The 15,801-nt window shown below is 31.5% G+C and overlaps 2 protein-coding genes across 3 annotated transcripts in view; one reads left to right on the forward strand and one right to left on the reverse strand.

Annotated features, from left to right (window-relative positions):
• Positions 1 to 4,225: 4,225 nt before the first annotated feature.
• On the reverse strand, positions 4,226 to 10,526 carry LOC105190652 (mannose-P-dolichol utilization defect 1 protein homolog). The gene is made up of 5 exons (XM_011153489.3): positions 10,307 to 10,526; positions 8,814 to 8,879; positions 8,405 to 8,537; positions 5,780 to 5,984; positions 4,226 to 5,615 (listed from the first exon to the last, which is right to left on the reverse strand). Exons 1-5 carry the CDS (start codon positions 10,407 to 10,409, stop codon positions 5,373 to 5,375), a joined length of 750 nt encoding a protein of 249 aa, XP_011151791.2. The 5' UTR covers positions 10,410 to 10,526; the 3' UTR covers positions 4,226 to 5,372.
• Positions 10,527 to 12,156: 1,630 nt separating this feature from the next.
• LOC105190650 (tetratricopeptide repeat protein 14 homolog) overlaps positions 12,157 to 15,801 on the forward strand; it is a 38,393-nt gene continuing 34,748 nt past the window's right edge. For both annotated transcript variants that reach the window (XM_011153484.3, XM_025299675.1), the window contains exons 1-6: positions 12,157 to 12,320; positions 12,965 to 13,161; positions 13,251 to 13,375; positions 13,452 to 13,528; positions 13,667 to 13,789; positions 15,228 to 15,442. In XM_011153484.3, coding sequence (XP_011151786.1) covers positions 13,001 to 13,161; positions 13,251 to 13,375; positions 13,452 to 13,528; positions 13,667 to 13,789; positions 15,228 to 15,442 — 701 coding nt within the window. In that variant the 5' untranslated portion in view covers positions 12,157 to 12,320; positions 12,965 to 13,000. The remainder of the gene's footprint in view (positions 12,321 to 12,964; positions 13,162 to 13,250; positions 13,376 to 13,451; positions 13,529 to 13,666; positions 13,790 to 15,227; positions 15,443 to 15,801) is intronic.

Below are 15,801 nucleotides of genomic sequence, written 5' to 3' on the forward strand. Positions count from 1 at the left end.
CACACCGCATAAGAGGAAACATGTAAATTTCTCGGGCACGCGTAATTCCTTCGGCCATTATACATTACGACTTCGCAATTTAGAGCAGCATGCACCGCAATTATAGACCGCAGTATAAAAGCATGAGTTATTCAATCGGCGTGAAAAATATATGAACACTCTCTTGCTTATAATGGCACAATCACTTTCTTATCCCCTCGGTAATGTGATAAGTTACTGTTATGTTACATCCTGGAGGAGGAGTGCAACTTATCCGTTCGCGGAAAAGGGCGAACCTCGATCGTACACGCGTGCCAGGGAGCAGGTCAGAAATCCAACGGGTTGCTTTACTCGCTCGCTGACGTAGACGAGTGGTCCGTATTTTCGGTCAGGAAAACGAATTACTTTACCGAGCACAAGACCATGAGCCGATTGTTGGAAGGTAGGGTAGAAGGATGATTTGGAAATTAATTATGAAGAAATGGGTTATTAACAAAATTTATTAAAAATAGGGTAACAAGCGGAAAGTAAATAAGTATACAAAGTTTTAGACGCGATATATAACTTTACACTAAAGCGATATGTGAATATGTATATGTGTGCGTATGTGTGGGAAATATTGACGAGGGAGAAAGGAGAAGGAAAACGAATATGGAGAAGTCTGGTGAGGGGAGACGAGAGTGGTCCGGTGAGCTGAGGGGAGTGAAAAGTTGAGAGAGAGAGAGGGGAGGCAGGGGGAAGACGGAGAGAGAGGGAGAGGGGGAGGGGAGAGAGAGAGAGAGGGGGAATATAACAAGGAGGAAGTGGGTAAACATGTGGGAGAGGATGGAGGGGAAGAAGAATTAAGGGTTATGGAAGGATGTAAGGAGGAATAAATGGGAGCGATGGATCTGGGAGTGATAGTTGGGTTCTTAAGGCAATATTAATTATGGCTCGGAGATATTGGGCAATTGATTGTAGATCGTTGTGGTCGTCCATTTCAAGAATTAAACCTATGGAGTTGAGGACTCGGTCGAGGACTTGATCGTTATTTTAGAGTTAGAGCAATGGAACTGAAACCGGATTTTAATATAAAGAAGAAATATAAATAAAGGTTTAATTAATGAAAGGAAAGGAGAATATAAGTGACTTATTGTTACTTTTAAAGTGTATGATAATAGAGTGTTGCTGATCTAGGTTAGATTGATGACCCTTGATTCACGCCAAGAAGTGGATTGCGTTTTGTTGGGTCGGTTTATTAATCACGGTTTGTCCAATCACGATTGTGCACAAGTTATGTTGCATGGAATAGTTATTCAATGACATTAAGTAAAAGGAATAAAGATCGTAGAAAGACTAAGAAGAATTCTGCGTCCGGAGGTGAATTGTCGCGATTTTTATACGGATAGTCGAAGACAGGAGGTACCAAGATGAACCTATTAAAGGAAGAGATGGGCTTCAGAGACAGGGTGGAACTCTGAGGGAAATGATGTCGAAAATCTGATTAGCATTTTTAATTATTGGTCCTGATCAATCTTAGTGGGAAAAAGTCTTAACAATTAGAAATGAAGGGTGAGGTTAAGAATATCTGGTAGGAGGAGACGGTTTGTTCTTGAAGACATGGATCTTTAGGTATAGATGAAATAGGAATAGTGGAGAGTGAATGTGTCTCATAGTTTTGGGCGGGAGTCATGATTGGCCAAATAAATTAGATATCATAAGTGCGGTGGTGGTGGATTCTTGTGGAGTAAAACGCAAAAAGATTTTATGGAGTGAGGAGGTATGTACGAGTACGAGAGCATATGAAGTGGTATTTTGGTCACCCGGAAGAGTCAGGATGCCATAAATCTTGGGTTGAAATAGAATTTTATGACGACCGATGAAAAGATGGTGGCGGGTTATCTGATGACCGAAACTCTCTTGAGTTTCATATAACAAATTGCTTCTCAGTTCTTCTTCGATTGTTTGACTAATAAGGTCTTAACTCCTTCCATGGCAGAGCAAAATTCAGTAAAATGTACTGAAACCGCCTCAAAAAATAACGGGGCGGATTTTTTCAATAATTTGTATACTTCAGTTTTTTTGGTCACTGAAGCCGAATTTGAGGTCAAAATATAGAAATTCAAAATGACGGATCGAATATGGCGACTAAAATGTTTAGAAATGCTTAATATTATTAAATAAAAGTAATTGGTCATTTCTCAAGTTACTAAATTAACGATTTTTATATAAAATCACTCTTAACGCTCTTACTGCTCGTTGCGAACTGACTCGTTCGCTGTTCGCTCTTCGTCGTACATCCTCTGCTTTTTGGTATTACCGAACACTCGGATTCCTTTAGGCGCTGCGGTCAAACGACGCCGAACGTCGCGCGAAATCCATTGATGACGCCGCTGCCCTGTTCTAACGACGCCGATCCCTCCATTGGACGCCGCGGTCTCTCCTCAGTTTCTCCCTTTCACCCTTTCTCACTCTCACACATCCCGTGTGTGAAAAAAAATTTACAATTTTCCGACATTTTAATTTGATTATATTATAGTTTTTTTTATTAATAAATTATAAAAAATAAGTTGAAATTCGTAATCAGCAACCCAAAAAATACTTGATAAAAATTCTACGACAATAGTTATTACACTTAAAATTCAATACAACACGAAAATGATCTGGACGCACCGGTACGTCCGTGCCACGGAAGGGGTTAAGGGTTAAATGCAAGTACACTTGTGATGGTAACAGGACGCCGGTTACCTCAGTTTTGTTTGAAAAGGCTATACATGCATTTAGCAACAGATCATTTACATGAGCGACACGGTATGATGAGTATCCGTATAGATTTGAAACTAAGAATTGTTGCTGTGCTTGGTATCGACCAAGCACAAAATTCTACTAAAGGAATGATTGTGGCTGAAAGCAAGCGCAGATGTGGCTTGTGTCCAAGAAATTCTGACAGAAAAACAAAATATTTTTGTTGTTCTTGCGAACGCTATATGTGCGACCAACATTGCACAGGTTCGTACGTTAAATGTGCGGGAATAGATTCAATTTCTCTAAAATAAAATTAGTTTTCTGTTTTAAAGTATATTTTGTACTTAAATAAACTGTTAAACATCAAAAATGTCTTTTATATCAATAATAATCATGAATATTTGAAATTTCTTGGAGTTCGATTTTTTCAAAAAATTCCCTGCTTCGTATCTCAAAATAAATACCGTTTTTTAAGCACACGTATCCAAACCAATTTTTTCTTGAAAATATAGCATTTGAAGAATACAACCTCGAAAGAATTATTTAAAAAAAGAATATTTAAAAATACTAAAAATTATATGAGATATGATTTTTTTTTATAAAAAATGTCATTTTTCGCGTTTTTTTCCTTTATGGTTTCTTTTCATTATATTCGTATTAAAATTATTCGAAAAAAGCTGTTGCCTTTTATTTTAGAAAGTTTTAAAAACATCCTCAATTTTTTTTAATCAAAATATCCAATAGAATAAGCGTGGTGGCAGTTTTAATCGTTGGGGTCCAACGGACCTCCTGTATATCATATTAAATTATTCGGAGATGTGTATGGATTAATACTAATTATGTCTGAATTTACAACATGTCAACAACATGCCTACAATTTGTAACAAAGCTTTAAAAAGGTGCCGGCGACAGCCAGTAGTTTTTGATATTGTACGCCGGCGGCAAGGATAAACTTTTTCGTGAAATGTGCGGTCGTCAAAATATTAAGATAATCTACATTAATTTAAAACATTTGTCTATTTCATTTGCCATACAGAAAAAAAATATAAAATATTATATTATATAAATATATATTATATAAATATAATAAAATATATTATATAAAATAAAATATTAACATGTGATTTATAAAATATCTTATTTTAGGTTCTGCACATTTTTTGGAAAAAAAATTATGACGTACATATATCTAAAATTTAAATTATATGAGTTGATTTAGGAATAAAAAGAAACATAAGCTACTTTGAAAATCTGTTAGAAATTAGATCAAATGAAAATTTCCCAATTGCTGAAACAAAATCTGATACTTGCAATGACTTTTTCACATTTCGTTATCAAATAAGCAATATATTCAAAGAAGAACTACAGAAGTTTTTCAAAGCAAACGATTGAAATGTAGACATTTTAATTTATTATCCAAAAATTAAAAAAAATTTATATACAATATAATACATCATTCACAAGCAGTGGATCCTAATGTCGATAATGGGAAGGGGGGTTAATAAAATTGTAAATACATTAATGTAGCTTTAAGGTTTTTTATAATCATTAATAGACTCTCGGCAAATAACAGCGGACATTGTATATCAGAAATCGGACAGTTTAGATGCAGTGAATCCTAAATATAAGAATTTAATTCATGGGCGGCTGTGTTAATCGGCCTGTGTTAATCGGCCTATCATTTTACCTAAATTTCTTAAACAGATCTAGTAAGACTGATTTTTTTTAATTTGGAAGGGGGGTTTTAACCCCAAAACCTCCCCTTAGAATCCGTCAATACCCACAAGTAATGAACGCTCATTGGAAAAATAGTTTTCATATCACAAAAAACACACTAAAATGATGATACCATAATAGAGCATCGGGTTCTTTTGAAATTTAATAAATAAATTTTGTAATATTCGACTTTTTATTTTCTTAGATTCTATATCTCTGTTAATTCTGTCCAAATTCTATATTTTAAATAAATCTTTCCTTCTTTCTCTCCCTTTCCTTTCCCCTATAAAAAATCATTAGTCTTATTTCAGCATTTACATAAAGTAACGAGAAAAATAACGATTCGTTATTTTTTAAATAATAGTAATTGTAACGGTTTATTTTGCAGAACTTATTCCAAACAAATTACGCTTTAAAAAAGAATAATGATAATAATAACAAGTTACTTTTATAAAATAACTTTCCTAATCCTATGTTTCACTTAGATATACATAATGTAAACTCTACATCTATTAAAATAGCATCGCTCTAATAATAGCATTTGGCACTTACATGTCTAGTAGGATTTAACTGATCATATATCTTAAAAGCTTTTACAATTTAATATTTAAGATTAATATCCTATATATTGTTACTTTCTACTACTCTATAATAAACATGAATAGTTCTTGTTTAATTATTCTTGTTGTCAAAAACTGCGTAAAATTATCAGTAATTTAAATATATTGATATATTTGTGAATCCTATCGCTTTTCAAGTATTCTTAAAAAGAACACTATTTGCTTTCATGGAAATTGATTTCTAACCATTCATTCCAACACCATATGTACCTTAGAATATTATATACGCAAACTTTTATACTGTTATGTTATTAAATTCGTAATTATTGACATATGTAGATGATACATATGTAGATCACATGCTATATATAAACATTTGTGTTCTTTTCTGTCCTATAATTTTTTCTTAATTTTTATTCTACTCTTTTCATCTACATTCCAATAGTAGAAAAGTTGTGCTACTATTATACCATTTGCTAATGTGGAACATGTGTACATTATTATAAGAGTTGTATCACCTGTTTCTTGGATGGAAGTGAAAATTCTTGCAAGGGAACCAAAAAATAGCATGAAAATTGTTGCTGCAGATAACTGACCAGTACTTCCATTTGAATAATTTGTCCAGGCTTGCATGAGCTATAAATTTTATAAAATCATTCATTGTATATTTGTATATTATTTCATTAGTGTATTTGTAAAATAATTGATATATCAAAATATGAATTAAAACATGAAAAAAATAACAAAAATGTTCAAAAGAGTTAAAAAAAATTGGTAATTTTGTTAATTAAATTATATACCTTGCTAATAAGAACAATGGGTATGTTTATTGTTTGACATGCCCAGAGGATATAGACTGGTGTTACCCCACTATTAGCTGCAAAAACTACTGCTATATAAGCAAAAAGAGAGGCTGTTGCTTTTGTTGTTTCTCCATTATAATGCATTACTAAAACTGCAATGGCTAAAGTTTGAAGCCCTAAAAATACCCCATCGCCCCAGGCACTGAAATTATAAAACTATATTTCATAACATTTCCTATGATAAGCAAAGTTTTATATACATTCTTTTACCATTAATAAATTATTTAATATTTATGCAAAATAGGGCTAACCTCACAGATTTCAATGACCTTGAAGTATATGAGAAAGTATATGTGGAGATAATTACATATTTTTGAAATAAAATTAAAAGTCGTTCATCATTTATAACTATATCATATTAAAAATATTTAAAGTTAAGAACTTTAAACTAAGAACCATGATTTTAACAATTTATATTAAGAGATTAAAATTATCTTATAAAAGATCTTATAAAAGAGGTTAGGTAATCCAGAAATTCATAAAATTGTGAAACTTTACAAGCAGAATGATTTATCAGAATACAAAACTATTTTTCGTTCGTACTATATTTGAGGGGGTGAAATCATTCCTTGAAAAAGAATCTATTTTTTTTTTTAAATAACTGCCGAACGGTGAGAGATACCAAAAGTGAATTTAAACAAAAGTCGTATCTTTGTTTTATGTCTACAAAACTATATAAATATAAGTATTGAAAAATTTATATTTCTCGAGTTATCCTGTTTAACTATTTAGCAATTATCCTGTTTAACTATCTAACTATTAGAAAACCATACAAAAAAGAAGATAATGTTAAAATAGAGTTTTATGCAATATCTTATTTATTATACGGTTTATAAAATAATTTAATAAAATAACACCTCAAGTAATATATATGTTACTATTGTCATGATCCATCATTGATTAGTTTTAATTAATATTGGTCCATATTCTGAATTCTCTTTCATCACTAAAAGTGACTCTAAATGTGGTTTATAGCCAATCAGCAGGCTTATAAGCCATTTTTCTAGTCACTTTTAATAATAAAAGAAAGTTCAAAATATGAGTCTTTATCTTTTATATAGTTATAAATATATATTGACTTGCTTAAATAATTGATAGTTGTGTGAAATTTATATTAATAATAATTTAAATATTACTTTATAAAACTATTTTAATAATTAAAACTACTAAAACATAATTAAAAAATTCGACGTTTTTTTTTTAAATGGAGTACATAAATCGATTATGATATATGAAAAGAGGTTATGAGGTGAAGTATTATCATATAAATTTACAAAAATCTTACAAGAAAATTTCCAACTCAATTTTAATAGTTGGCAATGAAGATAACTTGAAAAATATGAATTTTTCAATATTTACTTATACCTTATATTTATAGCCTTATAAAGATAAAAAAGAGATGCAATTTTTGTTTAAACTTTTTCTCTTGAAATTTCTCACCATTCAGCAGTTATTCCGCAAAAAAATATCAAAGAAGTAATTTCGTCCCCTCAGATTGTAATATACAAAAAATAATTTTGTGTTAAAATGCTAAACATTTTTCTGTATATTTTTCCACATATCTCGTGACAAAAATTCAATAATTGTAGTGCAAGTTCAAGTTTACACTCAAGGAACTAAACGAGGTGTTAAAAAAGAAAAGGATTCTACATTTATATAGAATAAATAATACTCATTATACTAAGTAAAAACATCTGTTAAAATATCAACTTTTTCAAAGTTATAAATGTTTTTTTATTTTGATAATGCAAATTAATTGTGTGCTTCTATTGACCATGCACAGTAAGTAAATAAACGAATATCTTATCATATTATTTCATTATTGTTTTATTTATAATAAACATTCTATATGTATTCCTTCCATTTCTATATACACTTAATATCTTCAAATTATAGAATTACAAACTATATTCCAAAAACTCCTGGTCTTCTTCAAATCTGGTCAACTGTATTTTGAATTCGATGATGTAATTCTTGTAATTTAATATAATATAGTAAGATAATATAATACGATATTCGTTCATTTATTCATTACATATGATCGATAGAAGAATACAAATAACTTGCATTATCAAAATTGGAAAATGTTTATAATATAAAAAAATTTGCAAAACTATGTTCTATTAAATAATCTAAAAGTTTCTCATAATCACTATAAATCCTTAAACTCATATAGCTTCATTTCACATTATAGTCTTTATTACTTCACTATATAACTTCAGTATATTAGACTAAAAGCAAATGTACAAAATAGACAGATTATTACAGATATCAGGTTGTGAAAAATATAAATAAAAAAATAAAACAATATTCCATATGCTGTAAATATATGCAAGTATGTTACTATGCATAGAAGCTGTAAACCTATACAATAATAAAATATTATAATTCAGTTTTCTACCAAAGGTATATTGAAAATTAAGGTCACAGAACTTTTATTTTTTTATCTGAAATATTTAATATGTGACAATCACTCTTTAATATACTTTAAAATCATTGAAATTGATCAGGTATTGAAATTGATCAAAACATATTCTGTATAATTACTAATTATTTTCTTACCTAAATGGAAATCCATTGATAAAACTATAAGATACCATTGCAGTAATGGCAAATAAATCTAACAATACACTAAAGATATTGATTCCTTCCCCACTCTTGTTTTGGAAAATTTTTACAATTTGTGGAATTTTTACTAAAAGATAAAAATACATTTATATAAATCAGTATAACTTAAATACGTTATTGTATAAATTTGCAATTATAATTTTAAAGCAAACTTTAAAACCAACACAAAAAGCAAATATTATGTATATATTATATAAAGCAAATATTATATATAAGCAAATAATATATATGTGTACATAAACATAATGCATGCGTATATAAAATTATAATTGCAAATTATAATTTTAAAGAAAATTTTAAAATTTTTGTATATTTTATTTAAAAGAAACAATTATATTCTAACCAAGGAGGGAACCTCCAATGATACACAGGCCTAAAATTTTACTCAGAGTTGCTTTGAAGCATCCAACTGTAACATTAATATATATGTGTGTATATATATATATATAAGATAATTATATTTTACTTATAATTATATTTTATAAAAAAAATTGCATTTACTTACATAATGAAAACAAATGAATTATATTATTTTTAAAATATGGCTGAATATTTAAGTTACATAGGATTTACTTTTCCAAATAACCATGAAATTAATTTACCATGAGAAAATATTTTTATTAATTTATTATAATATAAATGATAACTATAAATAATTTATCATAAAACATATTTTTGATCTGTATAATTTTCAGTTTAATAATTTTAAATATCATTCACATGGCTATCACAAATCATGTTTTTATTATACTAATTTACACCAATTATTTCATATAAACACCAATATTAACTTCATACTAACTTAAATAGTATATTAAAAAGTGGTCTATTTCTACCTGCATGATTTAAAATTTGTATAATTTCTTATAGTTGGCTATAGAATTTTGATAATATCTGTTTGTTATCAAAGTACAAGAAAAACAAATAAAAACCCTAAAGAGAGAAATAGACTATTCATGGCTCCTATTTTTTTCTTCAAATACAGCATGATTCCACACAAAAATAAATACAGAAATGTTGTTTATGTTGTCTATGTTGTCACTAAGATACTTTATATGCTTTATTAAATAAAAATCATCTTACTTTTTATTTATTGTAAGTTACAAGTGTAGGCAAGATAGCATATGTCTTAAGTATATATTATTTGTATGACAAAATATTGAAGCCCAAAGATCATCTTCATTTTCTATCTCCTCACAATCTGATGACAGCAATTACACAAATACCAATCTTCGAAGATATTCGAAAGAATATGTCCAGGAAGCAATATTGCTAGATATATAGCATATCTGAAGAACTATAATTAGTGACATAAGAACAATATCAACCATGTAACAATCAATATTACACGTACAAATGTGACCAATACATAAAATCAGAATGATTTTTTTCCAATAAAATGTATACAAAGTATTTTACTTCAACAACACATTCCCTATATTCATTTTTGTGACGAGTCATGCTGTATTTGAAGAAAAAATTAAGATCATAAATGATCTATTTTTTAAGTTTTTACTGATTTTTCTCATACTTCTCATACTTTCTCATATTTTAATAACAAAAGGATATTATTATGTAATTCTACGTCAAATAATTTTCCAAAAAATTGTAAAAAATCATGTAAATTTTACATGCCAACTTGAGGGAAAAAATAGACTTTTTAACATACCTTTCAATAATATATATCAACAATGATATATTTTTGGTCTGATATAATACACATAAAGATATATTATAATAATTTAATACACTATTATTTAATCATCAAATAAAAATATATTTATACATATTAAACAATTGAAGTAAACAAGATAAGTGTTACTGCTACAAACGTACCATGAAGAAAATTAAATTCATCAAAATACTTTTCTGCACACTCTTCCGTAAATAGTAATAACGCCACATTTTTTATTAACCGAATCATATCGTTACAATTCATACTTTGTTCTTTAACAATGTTTTACAATAGCAAATAGAACCCTGAAAGCAACCACGTTGACACCACTTTTCATAACTATTCGATACACCATCTGCATCCATTTCTTTCAATTGGAATTAAATTGATATTTTCTAGCGCTGCCAATAAAGCCAGCGGCACACGGTGCTTGTTTTCGTGCTGGATTGCTTGCTGGATGAAAATATTGCGTTCTGATTGGTACATTTCCGAAGATAGATGGAAGTGCACCAATTAGAATGCAGTATTTTCATCCAGCAAGCAATCCAGCACGAAATCAAGTACCGTGTGCCGCTGGCTTTAAAGGCCTATGGCCGGTTGCACATAGGACGCGGCACGCTAACCGCACGGCGGATGTTGGCTAGGGAATAGCGATAGCCAATCAATATTCTACGGCTGCGTTCCGATATTCACTGCCAGTACTGAAAATCTATAATATATGTGACATAAAGTATATATTTTCAATACTGGCAGTGAATATCGGAACGCAGCCTACATGCCGCATGTTCGTAAATACTATTTCCGGGCAAACAAGATGATGCTGAATGGCTACTGCGATATTCCCTAACCAACTTTCGCCGCACGCTAATGGAGGATTCACATTGCGTCTGATGTCCGACGTACGACGTCCGACACCCAATAGGAGAACAGCTTTCTAATGGAGAATTCAATTCTCCATTAGTAAGAACTGACCAATTATAGCCGATTATTTTTGTAATAATCGACTGTGATTCGCCAATTCTTACGGCTTACAGCTTACAACACCTAGGGCCAGTTGTTCCAACTTCTCGGTAAGTTAACCGATAGTTAAATCATATGTTTGTCTTTGTTTTTCCTTCAACTTGGACAAAGACAGACATATGATTTAACTGTCAGTTAACTTACCAAGAAGTTGGAACAACCGGCCCCTCGTTGTAGACCAGGCCTTAATGTAGAACGGGCTCTATGTGCAACCGGCCTATTTAGCCTTAGTCTACAATACGTGTCGTAAGTTGTAAGCCGTAAGAATTGGCGAATCACAGTCGATTATCACAAAAATAATCTGCTATAATTGGTCAGTTCTTACGGCTTACAGCTTACAATACGTATTGTAGACAGGCCTTAAGGCTCGTCTACATTAGCTGTAAGAGTAAGGCTGTAAGGTTGCAAGATACGAAATGAAATATTTTCATTCGCTGACAGCTTACGTTACAGCCTTACAGCCTTACTCTTACAGCTATTGTAGACGAGCCTTTATTCTTACAACTATTGTAGACGAGCCTTAAGGCTGTAAGGTTGCAAGACACGAAATGAAATATTTTCATTCGCTGACAGCTTACGTTGCAGCCTTACAGCCTAAAGCTAAGACTCCATGCATGCGGTGAGCTGCGGCAAATGCTGCGATGACCAATCAGAAGGGAGGCGCAAGTCCGGTTGCGGTAAGCTCCGGCATGCGTCTGTCTCCTGATTGGTCACCGCAGCCGTTTGCCGGAGCTCACCGCATGCATGGAGTCTTAGCTTTACTCTTACAGCTATTGTAGACGAGCCTTTAAGGTCATTCTACAATACGTGTCGTAAGTTGTAAGTCGTAAGAACTGACCAATTATAGCCGATTATTTTTCTAATAATCGACTGTGATTCGCCAATTCTTACGACTTACAACTTACGACACGTATTGTAGAATGACCTTAAGCCTGAAAATCTGAGTTTGTTACTGCGCATGCGCGAGTTTCCTTTCTACATCCTCTCACTAGCCTCTATCTAACAAGACTGCTTCCGCTTCGATGCTATCGTGAATCGCGCAGCAACGCATGGTGATGACCGAGCACGTAGTTCGTTTCCCGATGATGTCTCGCAGTGATTATTTCTGAGTTCGCATTGCCAGATTTCTGCAGAACATAATACTTCGCACGAGCGGTAAGTAATATTCTTCTAATAATGGTGGTGCACAGGCTTTGCCGCTGACGAAAGAAAGCGGACAAACGCTGAAAGGAAGGGTAGCCATTCGGCGATATATATCATGGCGCCGATGCGCTTCGCGATCCGACACGGACTTACACCCGAACGACCATCTTGTATATTGATAAATCGATATAGCGCGTGGCTTCTCGCCTGTTACGTTAATTTAAAGTAACGAATCGGCATCTTCGTTACAACCAGGTCAACGAAATTCACCAAGTACCAGGGTAAATCGATTTTGAGAATCGGTTTCACCGATACACGGTCGCTTCGTTTCCGATGGCACGATGTCGCGCAGAATGCTGCAATATTTGGTGAATCGACACAACGCCACCAGACATTGCATAAGCGCGATAATGAATGATTGAACGAAGCTGTGTAAATTCAGTGTCCGATGTACTGAATTAACTGGACATCCGTTATACTACAGACGGTGGAACAATGGACATGTGTCCTTGGGCGTTGAACGTTCTACATTCAAAAGTCTTTTTATTCATGAGAGAACTAGTAAAGATGTCTATATCGATGCAAATCAGTATCCGTGGATGCCCTTGTAACATTAGCAGGTGAACAAATAATTCGAACACACTGTATTTTCATAGTCTTACAGATTAGGTTGGTCTCTTTGGTGTACGAAAATGGAATCTATGGATGCGCGTCTTGTGGCGCAAGCATTGAACTACCATGGCCAGCAGTTGCAGAAAGTGTGGGAAGGAGAACGCAATGAAAATGAATTGGTCATGCTCAATCTGAAGGATCCAAGTTTTGAAATCTACCAACAACGGCAAAAAACTTTGAGGTACTTATCAGTTATTTATAGTATAACTTCATTGCACTATTTATTTTTACTGAGATATTTTTGCTTAAATAAAACTTCATATATTTTAGCTTTGGGGATAGAGGCAAACGTCTCAAGCTTCAACAATTCCTTGCTAAAAAAGCTGATGCCTTGTATGATAAGACAAATTTGGAAAAATCTACAGAATGCATTAAGCAACAGCTAGGAGATGAAGGTAATTATTTGTTTAGATATTTCCTTCTAGTTTATTCAATAATACTATAATGCTTTACAATATGTATATTTTCTAGAATTTTATGCTACTGTACCAGGACTGGATACTTTTGTAACTATGGAGAAGTCTCAGCGTATTCGCAACTTTTTAGAGGTATAAAAATTAAAAAATATCAATAAATTAAAGAAAAATACCTAGAGATTTTTATTGTTAAGATGAATAGTAGACTGTACATTCTTAAAAAAAAAAATCTCTGATTAATATTTTAACATTATTCCATTTGATTTATAGAGTTTAGTAGTTGGAGATGTAATTTACGCGCAAGTAATGGGTAAAAGTGCCGCTGGTCTGCTTCTGAAGGTGCTTTGCAACTGCAGTGATTGTCCCAGAGTTGTTACTGAATTAGGAGTTAAGGTATGTTGTAATATCACTAACAGATATTGTTTATATTTAATCAATCATCAATGTATTAATATTTGTATTGATATTAAAAATTTAAACTGATCTAAGTTTTGCTTAGATATAAAAAATGTCAATATATTTTTTGTAAAATTTTGTTTTCATATTGTTATTCAAGTGCTATATATTTTGGTTTAGCACTGCTAGATCATCATGATAAAGTGAATCATTTTTATATTTCTGATTTGTTTTTTCTTGGGGTAAAAATATGATTTAATTGCTTTAATATCTTTGGTTTATTCTTGATTTTATATCACGTCTGTATATGACTATACATATTCATAATTGCGTTCATATTGAAAAAAATGCTGTACACATACAATTAAAATAAATTCTTATATTTGTGGTAAGCAATGATGTTTAATTAAATAAAACTATGCTTATTTGTTCAACAACATTTCTCTATAAATATATACATGATTATATAATCATGTATAGACAAAATATATGTATTACTTATAATTATGTATTTGTAATATAATTTATAATCATGATGGAATTCTGTCAATCATAATTTTATATAATTATACAGGAATGTTATAAATAATGTTAATTATAAATAATATAGGATGGTCCATTTTAATCGACAGTCGGAAATATCTCGTCAGGTAAGTTATATCGCGAAAAATGTTTCGAACAAAAGTTGTAGGGTTCAGAGAGGGACATCTGATGGTGACCTTGGCTTGATCTTGGATTGTCCTTTGAAGGTCATATAAAGGTCAACTTTAAAATCCTAAATGGAACCCCCATTTTTTATTGCATATTGTTGCCCTTGTCGAAACGTTTTCAAAACACTACCTACTTTTGTCTTTTGCATAAGCTATTCCCAAGATATGGAGCTTCAAAGTTGACATACCGCCGGCATTCGCATTACCCGATGTGCACCACGAGGAAGTTGCCAAGATCCAAGGTCACCGACAGATATCCCCTTCTGAACCCTATAACTTTTGTTTGAAATATTTTTCGCAATCTGGCTTACCTGACAAAATATTTCCGATTGTCGATTAAAATGGACCACCTTATATATCACTTATTCTCAGATGTAAGAGAAAACAAAGATTCTTAGTACTTAGATAATATATTTATATTTTCCTTCCTTTTGAAAGAAAAATTGGGAACACAAAAATGACTCGTATCTTCACAATGAAAATATGCTAGCAAATGTTGAGATGTAGCACATGAAATAATATAAAAATAAACTGTTATCACGAAAAATATTATCACTAAAAAAATATTCTTATATATTCTATATTTCCGCAGTTTGTCAATTTAATTTTTTTTAACATCATATATTAATAGAAAGATTTATGTACTTGGGATATAATATTTTTAAGTATGTTAGTACATTTTGAATTTTAATTGTTAATTATAAAGAAATTATATATGTCGTTAGGCATTGATGTTAAATACGGCCATTATGCCGGCGGTAGACAAGAAAGGTGTCGCGAGGGGCTACATGGCAAATGATCTCGTCTGCGTCGTAGTCAGTGAAGTGAACGTTGAGGCGGAGCGAGTTGTTGCAGTTATGAACACAGAGCCCCGTGAGGGGCAAGCACCACACCCACCAATGGGACTTATCCATTCCGACGATCTTCCGGAGGCTTATAAGTAAGTTAATAAAGCTAATCATATATAATCTTAAGTTTATCGTATTATTGTTATATGCTTCATTAACTTTATAAGTTGATTTTCTATATTACTAGGAAATTCTATATACACACGATCAACTATGAAAATGTACACAATGTTACCTCTATTTATTGCGCATTATTCTAAGAGCACTTAAACTAAGACAAAAATATTCTCTTTGTTTATTTATTTAATTATTTAACTGATATACTGAGCTATGAAATCGATATACTCATATACACACGCGCACACACATATGTGCGCATTCTCTCTCTCTCTCTCACACATACACACACATACTTTTCCTTTCGATAGTATGTTGCTTAATAACATATTAC

The sequence above is a fragment of the Harpegnathos saltator genome, unplaced genomic scaffold (genome assembly GCF_003227715.2).
Source record: "Harpegnathos saltator strain DR-91 unplaced genomic scaffold, Hsal_v8.6 scaffold289, whole genome shotgun sequence".
NCBI classification, from domain to species: domain Eukaryota; kingdom Metazoa; phylum Arthropoda; class Insecta; order Hymenoptera; family Formicidae; genus Harpegnathos; species Harpegnathos saltator.